Source organism: Leptonotus elevatus, chromosome 5 (genome assembly GCF_054856555.1).
Source record: "Leptonotus elevatus isolate MCC_2025b chromosome 5, RoL_Lele_1.0, whole genome shotgun sequence".
Taxonomy (NCBI): domain Eukaryota; kingdom Metazoa; phylum Chordata; class Actinopteri; order Syngnathiformes; family Syngnathidae; genus Leptonotus; species Leptonotus elevatus.
The window spans coordinates 19043477-19060033 of NC_141243.1; the positions used below are offsets into that span (position 1 = coordinate 19043477).

Consider the following 16557-nt stretch of genomic DNA (forward strand, 5'->3'; position numbering starts at 1 on the left):
TTACTATTTTATATCATTTCAAAAAGTATTTTAAAATGCCGAGTTTAATTATATATAATGCACTATGTATGGACGATCACATATTTGGCAAATAAAGAAACGTAATCTTGATATTAAAACACGCCTTACGTAATCAAGTAAACGTCAGAAGAACCCCTCCCACTTGCTTTACCTACAAAATCCAATGCTGCCACTAGATGGCGGAACATCATCATTTATGAACATGTGACAGTCTGTCGTTATGGCAATGACGCTGACCAGTGCAAACCGTAAGCACCTCACATTATCTTACTAAATATGATTGTCATTTCACCTGAGTACATTTCCATGGCTTATTTGCTTACATGTACTGGTGTTGTTGGTAAATAAGATCATATCAAACTTTCACTAAACACCTCGAGCTGAGATGGTCTCTCCTTGCTTCCCATGATGCATCGCTTTATTTAGCGTTGTCGCTTAGGGAGATGATAGGAACCTGATCCAGACAGCCAGACGGACACAGCCGTTCTCCGCTCTCCTCACCCTTCGGCAGCATCAGCGACATGCTCGGCGAGGCACAACATCCTTAAGCCGCGGTGGCTTGTCTTGTTTCACCACGATTTGCCCGTCTTCGGTCAAATTGTCCACGGCCGGAGTTCGTTTCAGCCTCAAGGTAAGCAAGCACACGACGTCATATGTTACCGGGGGCGAGGGGTGTGTTATATTATCGTTAGCTGTCCCCGGCTAAGCTAACATCCTCACAAAGCGTCACACGGGAACTTCCCATTCTATGGACGCGCAATTGTTTCATTCAAAGAATGTCGTTATCGCCTTCGTATTGTGTTTAAATGGCCCGTGCACATGCGTATATTGTCAGTTCCGCATTCCAAGCGGGTTGCCAACTCTGATATGTTCAATGCGAAAGGCTTTTATGTCTTAGAAATGCCCTTCATCAGTGAATAAACGATGATGGTATGTGTCCAAAATGCTGATGGGTGCCTTCCTGTGGGCCTCGTCTCCACGTATCGTCCACAATGCACAAACCACCTTGCATTAATTGCACCCGTTTTCATTTTCAGTAACAGCTACTAGGACGTCTCTTTTGACCCTTTCCAATGAAGATACGAGCATAAGACAATGTTCGTTTTAAGGCTGCACTGGTGTCCTGATAAACAAATAGGAAGCGATCTGCTCCAAATGTAGGTTAAGCTGTGCCGCTCGGCACGGCCTTTTGTTTACCACTACCGGGACTTGAACATTTTTAGCTTGGTACCGATAAAGATGCTCGTGTGTTCGGTTTGGACCTTGGCAAGATTATGGTACGGTGTCGTCCGGTTGATGTATGCCGCCTGGATGCAACGTCACGTTGTGTGTGGCTGGCTTTGGGTGCTGTCCGCAATGCAGAGGTGCTGAAAGTGGAAGTGCACTGCGAAGTATGCAGCATCCACCCTTACACGCACACGCACAATCATACACACACACACACACACACACACACACACACACACACCCACACACACACACGCGTATTAGGTATACTTGCACAATGATCAAAAATGAATATGTTCCTTGCTAGTTAAGTAGACATTTGGCTTCATTTTTCTGACGATATTTTGATACTTGAAAACAGACTTTGTCAAAATAGGATCAGAACTTTTTTCAGCCTTCACTGTTAAAAAAATGAAAAGGAGGAATCTTGATTGAAATACTTTGCCATCACAAATCCAAAACATGTCAATCATGAGCTCAAAGCCGTACCTAATGTTGTGTCTACGACTGTGGGAGTGCCGTGCTGAGGCTGTTAGCTGGTGGCTAATGTTTCATGCTGCTGCAGTTCATTGATTATTAATGTTGTATCTGGAACGTTCAACACAAGCAGGTTTTGGTACACAGCATTAATTTCAATGCTATCTCTATCATTTGGCTGATTATAATCACTGAAGGAGGAGCTTCACTGTCATATCCTACACAATTGTCCGTCTGGAGTCACCTTGATGTGATGGCATGGCTGGTGTGAGGTTATGCCTTAGCAACAACACGGAAAGCAATCTGAGCTATTCTAGGAAAGGGGCTGGGGTGAGAGCAATGCTTTACTGGAAGGACTCAACATTACTCATCAATAATAAATCACCTCCTCAGCCTTTATGGCTCACCAAATGCAAATGTTTTTATTGAATTTTATTTTTATACTGCCTGTGTTTTGAAGATTCTCGCAATGCTTCCCTCTTCAAGCAATACGGTCAAAGGCGTGTGTCCAGTTAGGATGCGTTATATATTATTTATAGTATAGTGATGTTATCCGAGGGCTGTGGGAAGCATGTATCAGATGTATGCAGACTTAAAGATGCTTGCGTCATTCTCAGGAGGCCTGTTACATGTTAGATCAATGTGCTCCAAGCTCTGCACCCACTTTAGTTTCAATTTCCTTTCTTTAAAAAAGGCACCGCGTACAAAATGCATTTGTCTCCGAAGAAGAGGTGATCCCTTGTACCAGATTTTGATTTATTGTTTTAGGCAAACAAATATAAAATTCACAACAGTCAATTATAACAGAAGCCATTTTTTAACATCACAGGAGATGTGAAAATCTGCACGTTGTCAGATTAACTGTTGGTGTATTCAGTATGTTTACCATCTCCGTGCCAAACAAACCTTGAAGCCTACTCATTTGGCCCAAATCGAGCTGGACCAACTTTTAATGATGCTGGATCAGCTTTATGGTGTATTCCAGGTTACAATACAAACGCCATGCAATGAACTTGGTGTCATAATGTCATCAGATCATGCAGCACAAGAAGACACATGTCCGAGAAGTGTTTGTCATACAGATATTGACTATAACTGCTCCTGTGTTAGTGTAAAGACTATGTAGTGTTCTGATTTATGCACATATTGGAGTTACATCGCAAACCAAGAATACCATGGCCCGATACTAAAAGGAAATTACTTGTAAGTTGTAGAAGAAATAGAGCCTTCTTCTCAAGCATACCTTTCTTTTGTTTGTGTTGCTTGTACTAGGGATGGTCATGATGATCAATTAACTGAGAGTTAAGAATTCTGTTCTGTTGATTGTGTGGTATCGATTGTGACACGTGTCCTGAAGCATTTCAAGAAAATAGAGTGCACTGAACTAGAAGAGCAACATTACGTCAGCTATGGGAAGTTTCATTCACATCATGGCTACTACTCCAGGCACCATTATTGTGTTAAGTACAATATTAGCATTGAAAAGGGGTTGCTCAAAACATTCAAGCACCTTTTTATGCTACAGTAATTTCTGGACTATAAAGCGCACCTGACTATAAACAGCGCTAGCTAAATTTGAGGAATACTCGAGTTTGTTACATATATAAGCCGCACCCAACCGTAATGTTACCGCACCGGGTTCCTGCTACTTTTTTTTATTTTTATAATGAGTGCGCAAATTGTCTCGCTCTCGTTCTGTCTCTCCTACTGCATTTTTTGCTCATTTGGTTTGTTTTGCTCTGCCTGACACTCTTGCGCTTCCTTTATAGTGCGCCCCCTTGTAATCTGATGGATAAGCCGCACCTTTGTATTAGCCGCATGGTTGAATGCAAGTGAAAAAAGTAGCGGCTTATAGTCCAAAAATGAACTTGTACTTGTTTTTGCCAAGGATGTTTGGTGGAATCTCTGCATGGCAAGCTTCAGAGAGATTCTCACATCTCGTACTGTTGAAAAAGTAACAATTCATCTAAAACTGGTGTTCCTCAAGGAGTCAAATCATGCCCACCCTATTTAAATTTGCTAGGTTATTTCATTTCTATTTTTACTTCCATTACAGATAGATTATAAGAGACCTTAAAATTACCCTTGTTTACATGATAACATTTTTCTTCTTTTGTGTGTGTGTGAATGTAATCAGCCATGGCATCGGCCAACGTTCCGCTGGAGAATCAGCTCCACAGTGCACAGAAGAACCTGCTGTTCCTCCAGCAGGACCACACCAACACACTGAAAGGGCTGCATGCGGAGATACGCCGATTACAGCAGCAATGCACAGGTGACTTTCCCGCTTGATGTGTACTTTAAGAATCTTTCTTTTTTTTGAGAGAGAGAGCTCAGTATTGTTCATTCGGCAGTCTTACAGAGTCAACAAGTCACCATGTCATCATCATTGCTCTCTTTTTTGTGTGTATGTGCGTGTGAGTTTGTGCTCATTAATTCACATGAAACCTGTTAAAAATACCATACCCCTTCACCTTAACCGTGTACTTCAGAGTCCCGCCAGTCATGAAGTTGTCAGGAGACCAGAGGAAGGATCAAAGAAAAGAAAGATGAAAAAAGTGCAATCCAGCACCAACTAAACAAGCACCTACTAACCACAGATTTACAAAACCAGAATCTTTCACCAACCCCAGAAACATCTAAATTCCAACAAATTAGGGAGACATCAAGAGACCAGAGGAAAGACTAAAGGAAGGAAGGAAGGATAGATGTTTGAATTTCAGAGGAATCTCATTCTGTCGCCAAGAGGAATTTCAAGGGCAAATAGCATTGACAGAGGAATCTCTTTAATCTTGTATCGATCCATATCTCTATTTGCCTAACACCTTTTGGTTGAAACAGTTAATTTTGGTCCCAAAAACTGCTTAAAAAGCAAAACACATTACTGTACACACTTGTTGAACTGCTTACAAAGCATATCGTTTTCAAAATGTGTAAAATGTGAAAAGAGTAGAGTGACTTTCATAATAGCAGTAACCGCTTCTTGGTTGAAATGTGCCTGCGAGCTGCCTGATGATCACCTTCTTGTATTTTCCCAGACCTGACATATGAGCTGACAGTGCGAAGCTCCGATCCTTCAGGTAAGCTCCCGTTACCAAGTGTGTTTCTCCATTTCTAAATCTGTGTTAAACATTTATAATTTCTAAGGGATTTCTTTGAATCTGATCACAAAATTGTAAAATGGCGAAAGTGTACGACATTCACAGCAGGCGGCGAGCTGTGAATCATTGCATTGTGGGTCGCCTCATTGTTCATTAGATTTGTCTGCTGTTTGCCAAGTGCCCAACCCCCACGTTGCCATGGCTGTGACATCATGTGACTCAAGTACTGATACTGGCTAACAGGACAGTTGTTTAACAACCAGGGAAGCTCCAAGCAGGCGACACGCAGCTCTAGTTATTTTAAGCTATGTATTTGTTTGTATACAGCCTGATCCTGCGTGTTGCTGGCTTCTTTTTTACTATGGCTCAGAACAGATTTGTAGAGTATCATAAGCGGCTCACTCATGAGAGGGCGAGGGAGAGGCACTATCATGTCAATATGGGCCATCAGAGATTGGAGTGCAGGAAATGAGATTATGTGTCACAGCCCTAATGCACGGCTTGCTCAGCATCACGGCGCCTGCCAACACACTACAAGTAATTCAAAACATGTATAGCGTTTCGTCTCAATAGACAGTTTTCATTTTGAAAAACTGGAATAAACAATAATCACGATTCTTTCTCACTTAATTATATTAATTTTACATATCAGTAACGGAGCCATCATATAGTTTGTCTGGGGTGGGGCCATGTTGAAAAACAACAAAGGTCATCAGAGAGCGAGGTCCTTGGTGTAATGTGAGACAAGAGCGTTCTGTACACAGCACGAGTCTCCATGTGACTGTTCTCATAATGATATGCTTGTCACCTTCAAAATACCCCTGGTTTGCTCTCTTCACATGGTTAAAAACAGGTTGGCATCGTCATTGACTGGACTGGATGACTGATGGAAGTGCCCACCTTTTGGCATGTGCATCAGCATTTTCAGCGAATTCTTGATCATGCAAAGTTTCACAAAAATACACCGATTGAGAAGGACCGCGTGTACTCACCGCGATCGACAGAAGTAATGTGTGCATTTTTTTTTCAAGGCTTCGCATTATCAAGCATTCGCTGAAAGTGCTGAAGCACTCGCCAAAAGGTGGGCACTTCCATCAATCATCAATTCCAGTCAATGGCGATGCTCACCTCTGGTTAAAAAATACCAACAAGCCATATGACAGATTAAAGATAGAGATAGACCGATATGTTTTTTTCAGGGCCGATACTGATGCCGATTATTAGTAGTCAAGGAGGCCGATAACCGATATTTGAAGCCAATATATTTCAGTCCAGATTTTAGCAAGGAACATGAGGTAGACATATGAATTTATTTTAAGGGCCATATAAATTGATGATGTAATGTGTACATTATGTAAACATACATGATTTACAGTGCATACTGTATTATTGTGTATATCACTGGGGTCGCACCTGAATTCTATGCTGTGGGCGTTATGTTTACTAATTATTAACCAGGGTTTCCCCCGATGCTTTATAGGCCTGGTGGGCCGGCATGCTTTTATTTTCACCCCGTCAATGAATATTAGGGATGTAGCGATAATGACAATATCGCGATATTAAAATTGCCCGAATATCGTCGTCTTCATGTCACAATATTAAAAACAGCACAGCTGTTAAAAAAGTGAGATTGTTTTCCATTTGTGTAGTTCTAGCACTCTCTGGTGGTTAGTTTATTAGTGCAGTTTAATTGTATTAATATTTTGGCTACTGCGGTGGTTTTCTGTCATACAACAAATACATTTATTTTATTTATTAATTTCTGCAAAATCGTGAGTTTTTACTAAGGGTGTCAGCCGATTACATTTTTTAATCGTAATTAATCACATGACTTCAATGGTTAACTCACAATTAATCACAAATTTTATATCTGTCCTAAATGTACAATAAAATGTTAAGTAAATAATTTTTCCTATGTTTTCATACTCGTTAACAAAAAATTGAAAAAATGTTCAACTAAGAAATAGGGCTGCATCTTTTAGTCATTGATACAGTAATTACATAATTTATAAAATTTAGTTAAAATATACAAATATGTACTGTACTGTAAAAAACGAGTGTGATATTGATTTGTGTTGAGGTCATTTTTCTGCCACTAGATGGCATAATTGCATTTGTAAGACGGTGACAGTACAGTGAATTTTTCTTTTCATTTTTAGAGCTATCTAATCTTTAGCATGAAGTAACTTGTGAAATTCTGCACATTTTTAAAATTGTCAAATACAACTTGACCCAAGTCTCCCCAAACATGCATTATTATTACATTTATTACTGCAAATTTTTGACGTGGCAGCTGCATTGTGACTAGAATTCCCCCAGTACAGGCTTTCCATGTAGGGGGCGGTCATTAATCGCGCGTTAAAGGAATTTTAAATTAACTCAAAATTAATGCACTCATTTTGACATCCCTAGTTTTTACACAGTATCGTGACATTTCTCTTTTTTTTATATCGCCAACCTCCCCACAATATCATGATAATTACCCTATCATACTGTTTGGATATCGTTCGACATCAACGGATATTTCCCGGGCTAAATTTTGTTCCTCGTCCATTCCTGACCACCAGGCTTGGCAAGTTTTCCGGGGGAACCCAAGATTGAGCAATGCAAAATGTTGAAAATGGCTTGCTCTCTTTGATGGTGCAATATTTATGATTGAACAAACTTGAGTTTTTTTGGGAGGGTTGGGCGCAATGCTAGCAATATGTACTGTACTGTTCCATTAAATGATATCAAAATGTCACAGTTATATTGTTTTCATCATTGTCCTAACTGGTCGGTTTGGCACGTGCAGACAGCGGCGAGGTGCGATGCCTAGAGCTGCAAAGGAGGTGCGAGGAGCTGGAGGCGGAGCTGAAGAAGAAGGAGGAGGAGAACACGGAGCTGCTCAGGGACCTGGAGCAGAAGAACGCCATGATCTTCGTGCTGGAGAACACCATCAAGGAGCGGGAGAAGAAGTACCTGGAGGAACTGAAGATGAAGAGCCACAAGCTGGCCGTCCTGTCCGGAGAGTTGGAGCAGCGAGCCAGCACCATCGCTTACCTCACGTCGCAGCTTCACGCCACCAAGAAGAAACTCCTCGCGGGCAGCTCCTCGGAGGCCAGCCCCAACGTCAGCCCGGTGGCCTCCTTCAAGCCCACGCCTCCTCCGCCCAAAGACAGGCAACCCGAAACCCCGCGCCGCCGTATGAGGAAGAGCCTCTCCCAGCCCCTCCACCCCGAGCTGACCGAGGTGTACCGGCTCGGCGCCGACGGCAAACGGGTGGTGCTGCGTGCGGCCTTGGACGCTATGCCCGACCCGACGCCCTTCCTACAGGCAGGGAGAGAGTCTCCGGATCTGCAGGTGGTACGAGAACGACCCGCCGTCATCCCGCCTATCGCCTCGGAACGCCCGCCCGTCACTCCCTCGGGGGCCATGGCCAGCCCCCGGCACAGCCCGGCTCGGGACCGCCAGTATAGGGCTCACGTGGGGGTGGCCCACCGCATCCCCCATGGGACCCCACCCATGGCCGCACCCCAAGCAGAGCTGGAGACTCTGGCAGTGGACCAGGTGAAAGACGAAAAGGTTGTGCGGAAGCGTACTGGGGCTGACCGAACAGTTTAAAGTAGTCGCACACGCACATGAATGCACACACGTAACGTACATTACTCTCAAAATATTCTGGATATTCGGCTTTGCTGTCCCTTTTCCTGAAACTCAACAATGCACTATTTTTGTGCACCTTCTGGCGGCATCTTGGTGCCCAAGCAACTATGTTGAACTGAGCGGAGGAGCTCCATTTAGTAAGGCCTTCTTGTGGCATTGTTAGGCAAGTGCAAACCCTTTTGAGCTGTGTCAGTTTCTCACTTTAACAGTGGGGACGAGGGGGTAGTCACTGTTCAATTTGACCTCTAAAATTTTGAATGCCCCACTGTCGACGTGCACTTCTATGCCTTTCAGTGACTATTCGAGTCTCTCTTGAGTAAATCTCTAACTTACAACCTGTTGATGACACTGAAACTCTAAGCTCAGCATGTTGAAGAGGACTTTGATTGTACTGGTTGATTCACGTGCATTCACAAGTTCCGATTTCAAATGAAGTTCGGGTGACGTCCATTTTAGGTACATCCTGAAATTTTACGCGACCAATTATGCCAAAGCCTTTGTGAGTAGTGTATACAGGGAGTCCTCGAGTTACGTTCCTACGTTGGCAATGTAATCGGAATTTCGACTTGAGTCGGAATTCACTGTTAAAGTCAATATTGACATCAAAATACTTTGTACGGTAATCTTGCGGTAATTTTCAGGCTCGTGCTAGCCGGAACCAATATTTCGTGTTTCCGCACGGACATACGTTGCTGACGGGACGGCAAAGCGGAGCTAGTGGGAAATGTGACGCGCCTGATGGCGGGCCGACCTGCTCGATGTACGTCCGTTGCTGGAGTTAACAACAACACAACTTTAAATAAATTACTGTGAGGAATCACCAAAAAAGAAGGTGCTACGGACGAGGCACGGGCGCCGTCAAATCGAAACGACGTAACTCGAGGCCACATATACACACGGAGGCTAGAGAGGAGCCCAAGCACTGTGTAGCCTGCTTTCTACGCAAAAACACTGCAACGTAAACAGAAAATGACGCAACAGATCAACAGACGTTTCTTCCTGCACATTTGAAAAGGACGACTGTAGCGCAAAGCATGCCAAATGTTTCTTCTTTACAACCCAAGCGAGTGTTGTATTATACACGCATCATTCTGTCCTGTGCGGTGCAATCAACACACCCTCAGCCAAATATCTGCATCAGTGCCTGCTTGGTGCAAACGCGCACACCCACATGACGTAGTGTAGTGACGGCGACCGGTTGTCTCAGGACGTCATGACAAACGATATCATTGAGATGTCTACAGCTGCAAAGGACAACGGCAACCGTTCAGCTAATAGTCTGAATGTCTTTCACCCTCTTGCAATGTCAGTTCGAATATATGACTGTAGGTTGCATAATCAAGGTGAACTGGTAACGGCACATGTATTTATGCTTCAATTCAATGTGAGCTAAAAGTCGTGTCTTTCTGGGAAGAATAATAAGGACTGAAACATCTCTAATATCTCTGTGTTATTTGTGATAAAAGGGCATTTGGAAAAAAAAACACTGCTGTAATAGGATTTTGTGATATAATTATACTTTATAAAGGCTGTACATTTGTAAGTAATTCCTTTATTTTATTTTATTTAGTGTTTATTAGAGAATACAACGACACCTCAGATGGTAATTATTGTCACTTTATATCCTGCTTTTCACACAACACTTGCCCTTGAATAATAATATAAATCCACACAATAAAGCTTTTTTTGGTTGCCTACTTGATTCTGTAGATGTTGACATGCATTTTCCTGCAGCACAGCAGGCTACTTACTCAATGGAGCCGAGTTGCTTGAAACCCTCACATAACGGACTCCTCCAAATAAAATTGGTGCATCTTCAAAATGGCCGCTATATAATAATTCTCATCGATACAGTGAGAAACACATCCATTTTCTATGCTCAGGGTCTATCCCAGCTGAATTTGGGCAAGAGACCACCCTACACCTTGGACTGCTTGTAAATCAGACAATCACAAGAGCGGAAGAGGAAGAGTGGGACACGGGACAAGAAGGAGAGCAATAATTTCTGATCAAATCCTGACCAGGTCCTGAATCATGGTCTGAGCATGAGAGAGGCACACCTGAGAGTCCAGCCAAATCTCAACCGTTTCACTGTCGCTGAAATCATCAGGACCTTCAGAGTAGAGAACAGGTACTACAGTAAATCTATTTGCCTTGTCAGTGTCAATACAGTGTGCTGACAGTTTTTGTATTTTGTAGGACTGAAGGACGAACGCGTTGTTTCTGCAGCACATGAAACAGAAATTGTGAACATGGTGAGGGGAAACAATGCCATCACACTGAAGCAAATCCAAAGGAGGATCCTTGCAGACCATGCAATATTCCATAAACCATGCGAGAAACAGAAACCATCCTCTGTGATGTGGGATGGATGAGGCCCTGTGGCCAGATAGAAACAGGAGACTTGATGTGGTGTAATTCCTCCTGTGGGGGTGTTTGAGGCAAACTTTTGACTTTTTTTCTCTTTTTCTTTTTTACATGCATTTTCTGTAAATAAAACAATGAATTCTTGCATACTTGTGTGATATTTTATGCTTGAAGAAGTGAGCCAACACACCCGTTTTCCAAAAGGAAAAATCGGTAATTCTCATGAGGCATTGCCATTCACATTGTATGCTGCATTTTTATAATTGGGTTTTCAATTTCGCACTTCAGTGTGCTGTGAAGTCTTGGTAGTGTGCAGCAAATGCTGAGCTTTGTGTATCAATTCACTGGTACGTGTGTCATTCAAGAATGTGGTTGTGTGTACCAAATGAGACACACGAGTTCCATTTTGTGACGTAAGAGATTTGATGGCAAAGAGTCATCTTGAAAAGGGAGTGTCAGGTCTAGCATTTTGTGTGTGTGAGGTTTTCAGGTTTGTGTGTACAATGTGAAGGAATGCGTTCAATGTTTTGAGAAACGTGTGTTACGAACTGTGGAAAACTGTAAATTGAATCCATGTCTTGGAACATCCGAAATTAATGAAGGCTCCAGTCTGGAGGGCCTTATTTGGGCTCAACTGTTGAGTCAGACTTGTATCCACTACGTCAACGTGCCATAATACAGTATGTATGTAATATGTTTTTTTTAACAATGTTTTGGATTGACGAACATGTATTATCTCATTTTAATTAGGATAGATTACCATGAAAACAGTATTTGATACTGCAAATATATATATATAGATATATATATACACACACACACTTATAGATATATAGATATATTTGAATATATACTTATAATTTTTGTTTTCATTGTTAAAAATCGAAATTCAAAGTAGCGTTACGTGATTAATGTCCTCGACTGCAGTGTACACCAGAGACCCCTGGTGGTCAAAACTATAAAGACATGTAAATCCGGAAATTTCATAATGTAATTTACAGATTCACTGAGAGTGAAGAATGTTCAGGGACAATGTCATACAGCTGACAAAAAACACCAATCTGATTAAAATAAATTTTATTTGCAGGAAAAAAATATTGCATAAAACTCACTTCTCAGTCTTGACAAGTACACTTAAGCAAGACGTGTGTGTGGTTTGATATGCATCATTTGGCAAACAACATTATGACAGGAAAACCAATACATAACATTTACTACAACTATGCATACACTCAAACACAAACTGCTTTTAATTGTCAAAGTCATCCTAAATTAAAAGCATTCCCAGTGGTGGCATACCAAAGAGAATACAGTATTTCAAAAACACTCTTTAAAATTTTGACCACAGCCAGATGAGAGATAAGCGGAAGGTTTCTTATTTTCTTCTTTGGCATGCATCCACAGCAAAGGCATTTAGAATTTAGACTGAATTAAGTGCCTTTAACCTGTCTTTACTTAGTAACAGCGTTAGTTTTACTCTTCTGCTTCTAGCTAACAGCTCAAAGCAAAATTCCAGGTTGCTTTAGTTTGCCTTCACAATGCAAAAATCTTCTTTCTTTGTACTGCACGAGTCCTGCATGGGGAGGAAAACACCTTGTGTCATTTTTATATTTTTGGTTAGCGGTATTAATCCATTGAAAAGGTGATGGCAAATGACAGCCCACCCGAACCTTTAGAGTGTCAGCAGCTCAAGTTCTTCTTCCAGCTGCTTGGTGCTAATATTCAAGTCAGTGTCAGGCACGGCGGGCAGTGAATCCAGCAGGTCGTCACCCGGGATGCTCGGCAGCAGCTGACTTGGAACCTCGGGATTTGTGGTGGATTCACCCAATAGCGATTTCAGTTCTGCCTCCAACTCATCATCATCTACAAACATCAATAATAAAATTGTATCTTTTATCCTCAAATAGATGGAATAGTGACATGCTTCAATTGTGTTGTTTACAGAAGTTTCCAGTACACACTCCTGTTTAAATGCCAGGTGTTGGTGATATTAAAGGAAAACAGGACAAATCATCTTTTCCACTCTTAATGTTGAAAAGTAATTGTGATCTTTTAGAGGGGGAAATAAAAATAAACTGTGGTTGCAAAAGTATGCACACCCTCATAATTGGGGATGTGGCTGTGTTCAGAACTAAGCAATTGCATTCAAACTCAGGCTAAATGGCAGTCGGCACACACTTGTCGTTGAACGTGCCTCTGATTATCGACAAACGTCCAGCTGTTCTAGTAGGCTTTTTCTTTCTAGCAGAAGCCTGAGGTTTTGTGATAACACTCACTGCTATTAGGCACTGTTCAAAATTCCCTCCACCTTGACTAAGGCCCCTTTTCCAGATGCCACAAAGGATGATGCTGGACCACAATATTTTCCAATGTGTGGAAAATATTGCCTTTCACACAAATATTTACTTTACAGTTTTTCTCCATAGGTTTGGCACATTTCTTGAAACTGAGATGACATTTTCAAAACTGCAAGCTCATTTGGCCAAACAGACTTACATTTGTGCACAACCTATCAGTTCATTAGCAAAAGCACATATCTATCCCAAAACTGGTCACACATGCTTCACTCCAACTTCAAGTTCCGGTACTGTCACAACTGCAGAGATCCTTCTAAATTGTTTTGGCTCATCTGCATTCACTTGGTGCTTTTCCCAAAAGTAACTTGGATGTTTTTTTACACCATGGATCATCTGCAAAAGCTCATATATCTGCCAAAACAGCTTACCTATGTGTCAAAATCTAATTTCTGTGCCCCACAATGCATCGTCCCTTTGGCATTGTGTGAGCACTGCAAGTCAAAATGATTAGATGTTTTGTCACAACAGCAGAGGTGCCGCTAACAAAATACAATTATATATAAAACTGAGGGGGGGAGGGGTGTTACAAGAGCAGTTTTCAAAGTTTGCGGTTAAGGATCCTGAAACACCCTGCAAATATGGCAGCTCCTTTACCTGATACTCTCTATATTAGTTTAAAAAAAACAGTTTGAGATGTACCTGTGCCGGTCACTGCTCCAGATATGGCTTGATTCACCTCATCTTGTTTGTCACATAACTGGGTCAATGACAGAGGATTTGTTTTAGCACCCAAAGTGTCAAACTGAGTCAAAAGTATGCAATATTACTTTTCAAATGAACTTGCCTCCTGGATTTGATCAAGAAGGCTTTCAGCGCCTTCTACCGTCACGTCCTCAAGAGAGAGTCTGAGGCTGGCCATTCCCGCTTGGTACGCTTGGAGAACCTACAATAAGACACCATTTCAGCATTGACAGACAACGTTCATTTTCAGCCTATTTGTTTGGTACGAAGCTACCGTTTTATCCGTCTGTGACTGGGCGATGCGATCCAGGATGCCTCTGACGGACTCTAGCTGTCCAAACAAGTTGTCCGCTCTCTTTTCCACCCTTTTCCGGCCTCTCAGACACCTCAGTGCCTGTTGAAGGGACAATAAAGAGGAAGACTGAGTGTAATGAATTTGATTGGTTTGTTGTTGCCTTTGATCATGTTTTGGAGCGTCTTCAGCCCTCACCTGCGTTTTTTTCCCTTGCCGAAGTAGAAATCTTGCCTCTTCTTTGCACCTGAGCACGAGTAATACAAAGCAGCTTTAAAAGAAAATTACCTCATCAATCGTGTGACTGCTTCGTGGGTGGCGGTGACCAAGCAGTAAGTCAAACAAAGACATGTGGACTACAATTGCTGGGTAATACATCACAGCACATTTTAGCAATGCCCAGAAAACACACATTATGAGCAGTAAAGAAAGAAATCAGCATGTGTGACTACACAACGTCACTTATTTGGGCCAATCATTATTTACTACTAATAATCTATCTTTGTTTATCTCTATGCCAGCGTCACGTGACAGGCAGAAGTTGTGGCTGTTATTATGAGTTGATGTACTTATCAGCCTCCAGGCCCAGTTTCTCCAGATGCTCCTCCAGCAGTTTCTCACTACGCTGTAACTGGTAGATTCCGATATCAACATCACTGACAATGGAAACACGACCCTGTCCCGGCTGGCAAAATTTAACAATCTGTTAAATAAGACATAAAAAGACAGCTAAGTTGGAAAAAAGAGGACGAGAGGTCGTTTATGGAGTGATGCGTTATGTAGTTTACCTTCTCCCCCTCATGCAAGAAGACCGCCACTTGTTTCTCCCTCTGCAGCTGCAGAAGAGCCATGCACAGAGTACTTTCATCAGCACACTCACTGGAGGAGAGTGTATACAGCTCTTGAAATGACACGACAGAGCGGCTCGCAAATTCGCTGCTTTGGTAAATTCTGAGAACTTCAGCTGCTTTCTCCTGGGAAGAAAAAAAACACAAAAAAAGAGTGGAGTTACCATAAAACAACATAAAAGGAGAAAATACACCATGCTCATCTGTTTGTCTACAATTACACAAAAAAGTAATTGCAAAACACACTCCTGGAGTTAATCATTTAGATGCTCACAGCTTGTATATTTGCATAACATCACACATGACTAGGATTGTTTGTTTGAATGACCAAGTTTCATTCTGTAAATGATGGTCAAACTCCCAAATTGGGCAACATTTGAGACATCAATTTTGGAGGTTCCTCCCTATATCATCTCGTTGCCAGTGACTCTCTATTCTGATTCTGGTGCACATAAATGGAAGCTGAGCAACACACCTTCACCAGTTCGATGACAACAAAAGACTCCTCCAAAGGTACTCGGCTTCCTCCTAGTAAAGAGGAGAAAGTCCATTTGAGAGGCTTCACCAGCAGGAGGCCGACACCCCATGACAGCCAGCCACAATCAACATTGGCAGCAAACTCAGACTCCCTCTGAAGCTGGCCACATCTGGAAATCCGAAGTGAAAGGGAAATACATGTGAATGTTGATTTAATGGAGGCCATTCAAAACACCATGTTGTCAAAAGTCTGTTAGTTCCAGAGTTGGCCGCTGTTGTTTACTAGCGCTGTGGCTCAATCAACAGACAGACTGGGACACGTATTTTCAGGTTGAGTTGAAGTCACCACATATATATAGTAAGACTTACGTCATGTTTATTATGTGGGAGGAATTTTGGGATATCGGAAGAAAATAGCATGGAGAGAACATGCAAACACTGACATTCAGTTGTGAAATGTAGCAGACCACCTCACATTGCATTGCATGAAATCGGAGCGTACAGTGCAGTATTTACCTAGACATGGACTGGATGACAGTTGTCAAGCCCAGAGGTGATTTTTCTTTCCTCCTGAAGGTCTTGTTGAGGTCCTGCAGATTGACACACACAGTGCGGCTGTGTCTACAGCTTTGGACGACCAGAGCCGTCCAGAAGTCCATTTTACTGTCCCAGTCCATCGTGTTCACGTCGCGGTTCTCTTTGAAGTCGGAGAATAGAAAATTCATCCGTTCGTCGTCGTCCCATTCTGAAGGTAGTGTCGTTTCGACGGTGCTTGACATGTTTGAGGCAAATAAATTCAGAAAGTGCTAACGCATTTTGTTGCAGCGGAAATTTGTTGCTGCGCTTCCGGTGACAGCTGGAGATACCGGAAATGGACGACGTACTCGCAAATCCTATTTATTTATTTATTCGCAATCACAACATCCTCATTACTTTATCCTGTTACATCTTCGTGCTTCTCAGCAGAAATCTAATCGAGACTAGAAAAACAACAGAGGAGCGAGGCGGGACTTTTTCACGTTATTTAATGAAGACGGCAACTACATATGACGTCACACAATTGA

At 42.2% G+C, this 16557-nt stretch overlaps 2 protein-coding genes across 2 annotated transcripts; one reads left to right on the forward strand and one right to left on the reverse strand.

The window, feature by feature from the left end:
• Positions 1–322: 322 nt before the first annotated feature.
• Positions 323–10168, forward strand: ccdc92 (coiled-coil domain containing 92). The gene is made up of 4 exons (XM_086077230.1): positions 323–652; positions 3863–4000; positions 4764–4805; positions 7621–10168. Exons 2-4 carry the CDS (start codon positions 3865–3867, stop codon positions 8427–8429), a joined length of 987 nt encoding a protein of 328 aa, XP_085933356.1. The 5' UTR covers positions 323–652; positions 3863–3864; the 3' UTR covers positions 8430–10168.
• Positions 10169–11898: 1730 nt separating this feature from the next.
• chmp7 (charged multivesicular body protein 7) lies at positions 11899–16487 on the reverse strand. Its single transcript, XM_086076239.1, has 10 exons — positions 16010–16487; positions 15492–15663; positions 14957–15142; positions 14738–14871; positions 14367–14415; positions 14151–14270; positions 13980–14078; positions 13835–13892; positions 12509–12701; positions 11899–12411 (listed from the first exon to the last, which is right to left on the reverse strand). Exons 1-9 carry the CDS (start codon positions 16270–16272, stop codon positions 12511–12513), a joined length of 1272 nt encoding a protein of 423 aa, XP_085932365.1. The 5' UTR covers positions 16273–16487; the 3' UTR covers positions 11899–12411; positions 12509–12510.
• Positions 16488–16557: the final 70 nt, after the last annotated feature.